The sequence below is a fragment of the Trachurus trachurus genome (assembly GCF_905171665.1).
Source record: "Trachurus trachurus genome assembly, chromosome: 22".
Classification (NCBI taxonomy): domain Eukaryota; kingdom Metazoa; phylum Chordata; class Actinopteri; order Carangiformes; family Carangidae; genus Trachurus; species Trachurus trachurus.
The window spans coordinates 18,220,261-18,231,520 of NC_139907.1; the positions used below are offsets into that span (position 1 = coordinate 18,220,261).

An 11,260-nucleotide genomic window follows, 5' to 3' on the forward strand; every position below is an offset into this window, starting at 1 on the left:
CAGCTCAACTGCGTCACAAGAAACACCAGCATCTTAAAAACCTCCTTGTAAAACAGAGGATGCTGCACAGGAGGTTTGGTTCTCTGTATTCTTTTTTCTTTTTTAAACCTTTGCTAAAATAAAATGTATTCCAATTTTTTTTGTAGCTTGAACGACTCACTGCTGTAAAATATTTGTACATGTATGATTTACCCTTACTCAACATCAAATTCTTTTTCATCATATAAAAAACGAAAAAAGTACCTCTAAGCTCTGCTGCTGCCAAAAGGATGTAGTAAATTAAAAACTGCACACAGGATATTGACTCATCATATCATCTCATCGTAATTCAGCTGAAGAAATAATGCACTAAGCAGTGGCATTCAGCAGGAAAGTCCTGGTGACTCGGAGGATCGTGATACACACTGAATCATGTGCTTGGCTGTGACTCATGACCAAGCTGCATATACTATCCTATTAAGTGTATATAGCATGACAAACCTCTTTAACTTAAGTACTGTAATGGGCTGACTGATGTACAGTATAACTACCTTCTTGAACATCAATATTTTGTCTATCATATAACTTTTCAATATTAAGATAAGAAGATAAATGACTAAAAGACTATGAAATACATGTTTAAAGTAGTGAACTTACATCATCCCAAATGTTTCCAGCAATTCTCTAACCTCGAGAAATATGTGATTTTAATCATGGTAATGGTATCATGGATGTGGTGTGTCACTTGGACTCATGTCAATGACATAATATCCTCATGTTCATGGGTGGGTGCTGTGGTTGTCTGCCAGAAGTTAAAAATTGACTGTCATCTAGTTTTAAGCCACACAAAGATTTTACACTTTTGATCGTTGTTACTATATTTAACTAGATAATTTCAGTCATCTGATGTCTGGATCTTAAGATAAACAAGAAAAAGCCTGGCCAATATTAGGCAGCTCAGGCACTGGAGAGGTCATGTCTGCCAAAGAGTGTCTGCAAATCACTGATTTGAAACTGCTTCAGGTTTAAATCTCCTGGTCTGTTTGTTATGGAGAGGCTAATACCTCTTCTAGTGTTTAGGTTGCAGGTAAAAACTTCATGAATGCCTGGTTTGAAAGTTATTGAACAGACAAAGGTAAGCCATCTCAGTCACTCCAATGTGTCCACCAAAAAGTGCCGCCAAAACTGAATCACAGGTTTTGAAGGAATCTTTAGACCATCTTTGCATTGGAGAGACAAAGTCAGGGAATAATGGTGAAGACACTAATTCCCATGATCCCATGTGATTGCATGACATTACACAAGGGGAAATGTCTTTTGACATGTTTTGATACAGAAACCCCCCGGAGAGAGCAAATTTTTCTGTAACATCCGATTTACTATATTTAAATATTCTGTTGTGTGTCACAAAAAGCAAACTGAGACGGCTTGTATCTATTAAGGGAAGATGGTGAACCTGCATTTTTGGATACCGTTTGGAGGTCAGAAAACGTTAACACATGTATGTCCTTGATAGTTTACCAGCTGCTTCACACATGCTGAAGCAAAAGTAAAGCATCTAATCTGTTTCGCACACAAGACAGTGTAAGAAACTGTCTTTTTATACTTCTGGGAGTGTACAATTATTTCATTGATTAATTCACATAAAAACTACACTGTGATGGCTTTGACATCCATGAAAACCTCATTTCCTCTTCTGGACTTTAAAGGAACTAAAACCCAACGGACCATTGTTGGTGGGAAGAATGAGGTAACCGTAAATATGTTGAACGGCAAAAGCCTTTAACATGACTTGCATGGTTCTCAATGTATCCAACATGCAGGAGTTCAATCCTTCTCTAACAACATTGAAGACACGATGCGGGACGAGACAGGGAAACATGCGGCACTCTATATCTTTTGTTTAGGATGAGAGGGATATCTTGCGATGGCAGAGGTGAACAAGGGGGAGAGACTTTCTGCTGGAGGAGTTATTTCAGGGTTGGGACGGGGCCCTGAGCGGCACAGCGGGCCAAAGAAAACTGGAAGGCAATCAAAAAGAAACTCCTCTCTACCACATTTCACTCTGTCAATTACCAACTGCTTAAGAGACTGAAAACAACTTTATTCCTCCATGTGAATGATGCACCTTTCATCTGCACTCCCTATGACAGCAACGGGTTTAAATCAAGGGCCAAGTGTGCATGTTTTTTTGAAGGGGCTCCTGCTTTCAGTATTGGCTATTCTTGCAGCATGCTGCCATATGTAGAACATGCTTTCGTCAAAATATTGTGATGTATGATGAAATAGATTTAATTTCAGTCTGCACTTTAGGGAGCACTCTGGACTCAGGTATGATATAAAGCCAATTCCTGTGTGTGCAGCAGCTATCACTGTTTTCAATACTGTCCACACCAGATTATGGTGAAACAATTAGTTGAGAGTCGAGACATTTTAGAAATCTCAATGAAGCCAAGTACAAAATCCAAATCGCGGGAGCTGGGATATTTTGAAGGTAAAATGTATCACAACATACTTTATCAATTAAGCATTATGTTGCCACAGAGATTTCACCAGCCTACAAATAATAATCTCCAGACATAGGAGAGTGCTTGTTTGTTACACACCCCAGCAACAATCACATCATCATCTGTCAGACTGTCAATATTCTTTTTATATGTACTATTACCACTAAACCCGTGAGTCATCGAAATGTGTCAAAGCAATCGCGATGTAATGTTTTGACATAGCTCAGCCCTATCATTACTTTAATCAAATTACTATCACAACAACACAACAAAACTCTTATTCATAGTCCTGCCTGAAGGACGCCAACAGCTCGCGCTCCTTTTTAGCAGCGCTAGCCAAAATCTTTGTCCACCACTTTGGTCAAGAATGAAATAAACAACATTTATTAAGTGAATTGCTGTGAAATGTTGTACAGGCCATTATTGTCCCCAGGAGATGATTCCTGGCCATTTCCACAAGCACCATCATGAGATAGATATTTAGGAGTTTCAGTGAAATATGTGTGGGAGGGATTGAATTTAGAAAAACATCCATGTTTCCCTCAGGATGAAATGTAATTTGGTGAATTTGGTGATTCCTTAACTTTTCCTCTATTGCCACCATCTGGTCAACTTTTTGCCACATGATTTATGAGCAAATACATAATGACTTCCCCCCAGCCCCAGCTGTACTTTGTGTTTAGTGCTGAAGAAGACCATAGGCTACTGCCATGCTAACAAATATGCTGAATGTTAAGTAAACATCATAGCTGCTTGTCATCAACATGCTAATGCTGTGCTTGTGAGAAAGTCCATGTGTTTATGTTCGCATTTACCTCATAGAACTAAAGTACAGCTTCACAGAGCTGCTATAGTGAGTGTGTAGACTTCTAATCTTGTTGTAAAACTAGTAGGTGCAGCCACACTTGTCTTCCACCTCACCAAAGAGCTCCTGTCGCTAACACTGACAGTGTGTGTCCTGCTTGGTAGAGTCTATCCAAGATCCCACTTACAGCGAGGTTGGAGTGAAAGCCACATTCAAGGGTGCAAAGATAAGAGTGAAGCCTCTGACAGCAGATACAAAGGAACAGAGATACACTGTAAATCTCCAATAACACTGGCTACTATGATCTCTTTTTCAAAGAAATGCTCAAAACTACGAAACGGTAATTACACTGATAGGTACACAGTATGTAATGGAGGGTTAGTGTATTTATTGTAAAACATGCCAGCAATTCAAACCTACCTACAAACCATTACCACAGTTAATGTAGCCTACTGTTTTGTAAACACATTTCTATGATCATTTCCAATACAAACTGGAGTGATGGTACAAATTTTACTGAATTACTGTAACATCCTGTTTTCTCGTTTCAGCAATTACTGTTTATGCAGGTGTACAACATTCCCATGGCTTTTTATTGCAGGAATATTTTACGAATGATGTCTTGTTAATGTATTGGTGAAGTATTGTTTTAAATTGGTGTAAGATTCCATGAAAAACATTGCTAAATTTTATCTGGAAATTTGACAGTGGCCATCTGCAGAGTTCGGCATGAAGATTTAATCAGTTTTTGTGTCAAGACAGTGTTGAGAGTTAAAGTAATGCAGCTGACGGTCAGGCTTGTCTTCTTACTGTTGGGCTGTGACTGGGCGAGGCTGCAATATGGCCTCCCCTTTGCTCTTCATCTAACCAACAATACTTTTGATGAACAGATGTGAATCTCAACACAGTCGGGAATAAGTATAAGAGCTGACCCAGAAACATGATGCTCCATACATCTTGATGAGAGCCTCGATCCTGCCTGCAAGTAAACAAATGAAAATACAGCCAAGCTCACACCTGGCCTCATTTTACCATGCCAACCACAACAAACACACACACCTTTGGTTCTTGGCCACCATTCACAAAAAAAACCCACTGGTTAGGTAAAATGATAGTCATATAAAAGACTAATGAAGTTTTACTACTGATCACAGCGGTTCATCTGGCTCAAAGAGAAATAAACCGGACCCAACAATGGAAATGCAATGTTCTTAATGGATCAAAGCGTTCTATCTCACAACATTGGCTATTTTCTGCCCCGGAAATTGCTGAAATACACAAACACGTCTGCTAACCCTCTGTCCCGAAGTTGAAAACAGAGACAGCCAGCAGCAAGCTTGCCAGAACATGGGCAGCACTGAGTCTTCAGAGACTCTTCGACCAGCAGACCCAGGGAGACCCAGACGTAGACATTTTTAAAAACACATTTCTAAAGACATGTAGGTGCACTCCCGGGACAACTAGTGATCCAATTCCTGTCATATATTTGCTCTGACCTCAACTCAGTTGAAACAAGGAGGTATTGTTAAGAAGCCATAACTCTAGACACCCAATCCAGCCTTGCAAGTGAAGTCTGCAGCTGACACTTTTAATATTAGACATTACTTCAATCCCTTCAGCGAGAATTTCCTACACGTAGCTCAGCCATGATATGTTTTTACTTATGCTCCCGGCTGACAGGTTTGTTCCTTTTCTTTCCCCTACTGTGAACATGTTTTCTCATGCTGCCATCCCCTAATAAAGCAGCCTGGGTCTCAGGCCGGGACAGAATAAAGATAGTCTAAGCCTGTTTTGCTCCACGGAGGTCTTCTACGTGGGGGCTTCCAGTCCCGGCTCAAGTCTGGGGCCTTTGTGTTGGCACCTTGCCTGCCATGGGACTTCACTCAGCTGATGATAGCATAGCCTCCAGTCAGACCTGGGTGAGGGCCAAGCTGTAAGAGGGTCCAGATGGTTGGACAGACCCCTGGCCTGCTCAGATCCACTGCCTTGTTTAACGTAGGCATGTTAGACTGGACCTGTTACTTTCTGGCAGATTATAAGTATTGACTCTTTTAATTTGGGCAACTGCTGCTCCACGTTAGATGTAATTTACACCTTGGTAGCTGTGCCTTTAGCTGGGACTTGAGAAAAAATGGAAGAAGGGTTTACACTGGGCAGGAGGGAAGGAGATCTAATTAGGAGGCTGCTGGGACCAGTCAGCTTGTTGTGTAATCGAATGGCTGAAGTGTGTGATGAGCTGTGTGTGTATGTGTGTGTAAGATCATTCGCAGAGGAGAAACAGAGAAAAGATTAAACAAGTATGGCTACTAGCGATAGATACAGTAGATAGATAGATAGATAGATAGATAGATAGATAGATAGATAGATAGATAGATAGATAGATAGATAGATAGATAGATAGATAGATAGATAGATAGATAGATAGATAGATAGATAGATAGATAGATAGATAGATAAGAGAGAGAGAGAGAGAGAGAGAGAGAGAGAGAGAGAGAGAGAGAGAGAGAGAGAGAGAGAGAGAGAGCTTTAGTCCAATTGTTAGTGAAGAAATGTGAGTTTAACTTCACTAGTAAAATTTAAAGATATTGTTTTCTAAAAAAAAATCCTCCAACTCCAACCTGTTATTTCAGTCTGTGGCAGACAATGGTGTTCTCAAATGTGAAAATGACATAAGACACGCAATGAGTACACCTGGTGTAGCCTTTTCCATTTTAAGTTCAGCCTCTTTATCAAAAACTGGTCGAAAGATGTTGCTCAAAAACACAGATGTATCACCGTAATGATGAAAAGTAATGATTTTAACTGGTCTCTGTTAACATTGCGTGTCAAGAAGTGGCCAATTACTCATTCGCAGCCAGTGTCCTCTATTCCACTTCTAATTATCTGGCTGTCAGGATATCCAATACTGCTGTGGTCAAATAAAAGAAGCTGCAGTTCCACCCATAATTAAGGGCTCGTGTCGAAAAGAGAGCCAAGTGCTAAGTGCTTGTAATTTCCACGCGAGGATCTTACATGAAGAGAAAAGGCAAACACCACATGATGAGAATGACCATGGGGGCTATAACACCCTAGGAAAACTTTCACAGAGCAATTCTCTTTGACAGGACAGTCATTAGTAGCACTTTTTACTACATTATTCTTCAGCGTGTGTGCGTAGGGTTGTAAAGCGTCTCTGTCTGCTAAGTTCCCTTGCTCAAAAAGCTCTATTATACTACACACAAGGCTCGTCACTGTGCTTATGCGCCATTTCAAGGCCTCACAAACATGTCTGACCTTGGTTGCAAGGCAGTAAAATTGGTTTCTTCATTGACTGAATGAAAGAGTGTTCATGCAAGTTACATTTATTTAAAATGTATAACAATATAGGAGTTTGTTTTTTTCCTTACGTTTTATGCAGCGATTGGTTCCTGGTGCCAAGGCCCAGCCAGAGCAGCACTGCTGACCTCCACAGACATTCGGCCTGAACAAAGAAAGACACACAGAAAACCATTGTGAAATAAGACACTGACAGCAATGTTTCAAGAATTATTAATACATTAGAGCAATAAAAGAGAGCGTGGAAGAAGGCCTCTGACCCGTTGCATGACAAACAGATCTGACCGCAAAGGCCGCTGTGGTTTCAAATCATATTATTGATACAATCACCTACAAGCTTACATACTAATTGCATTCATTCGATAAAAAAATTCAGTGCAACTGTATCTAAGCATGGACCCTGCAAGTCCTTCATTCTGTTAATGCCAGAGTCCAGAGTGAAAACAAATACAGAGTTATCTGAGCCTTGAAGGGATTAGACGCACGAGACATGAAAAGCACCCTGCATCTCCTATAAATCACTGAGCAAATGAGAGATGACAAGTTTTAAACAGTTATAACTGGATTCTTTGCACTCTTTAATCCTCGCTTGCGGCGCAGGCCAATTTTTGCTGCGAGATAGATGAAAAGGCACCAGACCGCAAGAGCAACTTCAGGGCAACAGTCAACGCGCTGGCAAGGGTCTGTGCCCCGTCATCTTTTCACAAGATATTACAGTAAGTAGATGTCTGACTCATAGTGATTTGAGGAGATAACAGGAGTTGACTCACTGACCCCAGTAGGAGCAGCACTCGTTAGATATTGCAACCATTACTGAGGCGTCACAGTAATAACATGTAGTTGTTTGGGCCCTCTGGCAGGCCCTCGCTTTGTCATAAATCAAACACATCAGGCCAGGTCCGTGCCAAAGACATCTGTCACCACGTTTAAATTCCATCATAAGATATATGCATGTCTGTAATAGAGAACTTACAACATAATTAGGATCATGCCCCAGGTTAGAATAGAGCAACACCTTGTTCACACCTTGTTATATTTTTTATTTAAACCCCAACATGAGGAGGTGGTGTATTATTTCACTACTGAACTATCCTGGATCAGTCAAATGTCTGACAGGTGCACCGACAACAGAAGGTTTAGTCACAATGAGTCAACCTGAATGTAAAGGAGGGTTAAGTGAACCCAGCACTGCCACAGCCGCGGGGTGTAGTGGGAATTCCAAGAGGAAATGTGTCACAAAAAGCACTTTCTCTAACAAGCAGCAGATGATTCACCCGAAGCTAATGAATCAGAGTGTTAAAATAACCAAGCGCACTACCATACGGTAATGTTCCCGCAGATTTATGTAATGCTACCTTTATGCTTCTTTAAAACTCAAAGAGCCCCATTCATTTAACACTGAAATGTGTTTTGTTGGCAACGTCAAGTCAGGCATTCGCCCCGCTGCTGTAATAAAGCATGTTGGATCTAATACTAGAGGCAACTATTTTCTTTATGCACTACTTTAAATAGACAGCTTCTCAATTCAACCATGCATGATTGCAGCTGTCTGAGTGACGGATACGTTTAGAAATGTTGTTTTTAATGTGTGATAGATCATGGTTACTTGGTGTAACACAGTTCTTCCATGGACAGAGTCTGTAGGTATATGCAGTGGACAAGATCCCTCTCCCCTGGGTGCTAAGTGGTGAGTGTTAGTTTTCAAAGTCTTGCAGTGCGAAGACGTCTTCAAGGACAAAAGGATCAGTAGCAAGCAGGTGATTCAGGGTGAGGGAGCATGAGCAACGGAAATGTATGGACCATTAGTCACTTCGTTTTTATTGTGTTTAACTCTGGTGAGTGCACATTAGGCTGTATGTATGTCTATTGATGGAAAACCAATTGGCTGAATCCTCCTATTGCTTGTAAAGCACCCCCCCCCCCCATAAATTGGCCATACAAATAATTAATTTCCTAAAAAAAAAAAGTGAGAGGCCCTGCTGTGACCCACAAAAGAGATATTTCATTTATATCTCACTGTCTGCAACCCAAGATGAGCCATTCAAATCCCCCCTGATTATTATGTAAACACTCTCCCCACCAGTGTGTATCATGCTTTGTCCCTATGGAACAAACAGGACTGGGTGGACGAGGGTTCATTTAACAAAAAGAAAAGAGCTCTAATAAGGAAACAACCAACCGTCTTGTTTGGAGTTTAACAGAGACAAAAACAAAGGGGAAAAAAATGGGATTTGCAGCATTGAGAAGAGGGCCATCGGAGAAACAGGTGTTTCTGATCACTAAGCAAATTTGCAAATGTTCACCAGCCAATGCTCCAGTTGAGCCACTACAAAACACGGCCACAGGCGATAGCACATAACTGGGGTGCACACATTGAAGTAGTCTGCGGCTACTCTCCTACTACGATTTAAATATACTATAATATGTGGTAATGGGAGGAAATGGTGATAATGCAGTGTTGCATGTGTCTCAAAATACAGTTCAAATACAGTTCATCCATGCATGTACACATTTGCTGTTCATTACATGCATCCAGTATCAGCCCAGAGATCAGCACACTGTTTAAGCTCAGCTATTATTCCATGTCCTGCCTTAACCTTGATGACAAAATACATTGCAGCATTTCATGTGGTGCAATGCAATGAAAGAGCTGTTGGAGTACAGCTCTTTCACCTTCAGTGGGGTGTTCTGCATGTGCAGTTACATGCGTTGTATGCACCAGCTTTGTATTGATATATAAAGCAAGACTTAGAGGCCATTTCTTGAGAGCAGTTAAGTTACATCATCACATGGTTTTCCTTACAAGAAGAGCGATTCTGCTTTAATGGGCCACCACAACTTTACAGTAAACCACATGGTCTGATGTAAAAATGGGTCACACAAATTCCTTCCAAAGTAGGCCTACTGCTCACACTGTGAACTTAAATGGCTCGAACAGCTTGACAAAGCAAAGTAAAACATTTTAAAATCAGACTGAAGAACACTTGGCATGTCACTCTTACCCAACAAGTCTCCTTGAGTTGGCAGACTTGCTGCTCTGCCTGCGGTTGACTCTGGCTCGCTGCTGCACGCTGGCTGTCTGTCTGGCGGTGCGCTGCGCACCATCCCGCGGCGCAGAGGCATGGTCCTCCCGGGAGACGCCTGCAGCATGAGCCGGTCCCGCTCTGGATGTTGTAGTACCTCTGGGCACGCGGACCAGAGTCCTGTATTGGCTGGTCTGATGAGAAGTTTCACCGGATGGTTTGGAGGATGCACCGTCCCCTGGTCCCCTTGGCAAGTGACCTTGACTCTTCACCCGTGACTGCTGCTGCTGCTGCTGCTGCTGCTGGTCCCAGACCGCCCGGGCTGCCCGTGCACTCTCCTTCCTCCCACCTGTTGTGTCCTTGTGGCTGTTGCCTGCTCGCACGAGCGCTACAGTCAAAAGCATTAAAACTGCAAATCCTGCACGGTCCATTTTGAGCACGCACAGTTTTGAAAGTACCGCGTAAAAAGGCAGGTCGAGGCACAGTTTATCGAGAGCCACTGAAATATGAGCAAATTAAAAAAAAAAAAAAAAATCCCAATGAGGCTACAAGAGTTCAACAAGTCGACATCCTCTCCCAGGAATGAAAGAACCCTGGATACCTCCTCATAATGCCCAGGTAGGACTTGAAGCGGGATGTCTTCAGGGAAATGAAATCAGCTCCTATACAGTCCAAAAGTGAGAAACTCTGTGAGCTCTTCTTCTCCTTCCTGTGCTGATCAAAAACGATATTTTAAGCAGACATTATTCCATCTGTTTTTAGTTTCTGTTAAACAGGGAAAAGAAGCGCAAAGACAGCAGCGCGTCGGCTCCAGACTGCTGAGGCTCCACTCCTACTCCAAGTGAGAGAGTTTGAATCGTGCTCCCATGAATATCACCACCTCCTTGGATCTGAAGTCACCGGGAATTTTTGTAGGGATTGCATGCGCTTTGCGAGAAGAAACTCCCCCTTGTCGGCTGTATTGTTGCTTCCACACACTGCACCGCTCGGTCCATGTGCCCACACGCACTTTTCTCTGCCAAGTTACATCATCTTACTGTGTGTGTGTCTTTTTCTGATTCCTTTGAACGGGAGTATTGAAGTTATCACGACTGCAGCTGCATCAATCATTATCCTCAGTTTGAATTAAAGCTGACAGGCTACTGTGGTATCATAAAAATTAAGAAAACATTTCCAGATGTTTTTCTTTAAAAGTCAGCAGTGCTGTTGCTGGATTAATATAGCTATTTAATACTGTCTTTTCTATGAGGATTTGAATGAAGTGAGATGACCACAGTGCCACAGGACAGTGTGAAGCACTTTTGGATTTAATTTACAATGCTGCAGCTCAACCTGTGCAGGTTACAACATAAAACGTGAGTCCCAACAGCCTGCAGGCTCACATCCTCACTTTGATCTGGCAGTAAAAGGTATGGGAAGCCCACAGTTCGAACTCAAACTGAAACCTTGGAAAACTGGTCAGGTTATGTAAGAAATCTCATTCATCCCCCCCACCCCCTCCCCCCTCCTCCTCCTTTCTCTCATCCATGCTGCATCATCACTTTCCCTCCCACTGTCTGGAAACAACACATTACTCTTTTCCCAGAAGATCTTAAACAACCCAAAGAGAGGTAGCTCCCCACTCTCACTCA

At 42.0% G+C, this 11,260-nt stretch overlaps 1 protein-coding gene across 1 annotated transcript in view; it reads right to left on the reverse strand.

The window, feature by feature from the left end:
• The window catches only part of LOC311005822 (latent-transforming growth factor beta-binding protein 2-like), a gene marked incomplete at its 5' end in the record, with an annotated part of 80,904 nt that extends 70,844 nt beyond the window's left edge, over positions 1 to 10,060 (reverse strand). Inside the window, 2 exons of the mRNA XM_083998413.1 lie at positions 6,678 to 6,751; positions 9,609 to 10,060. Of these exons, the coding sequence (XP_083854539.1) occupies positions 6,678 to 6,751; positions 9,609 to 10,060 (526 nt within the window). The remainder of the gene's footprint in view (positions 1 to 6,677; positions 6,752 to 9,608) is intronic.
• Between the last annotated feature and the right edge of the window lie 1,200 nt (positions 10,061 to 11,260).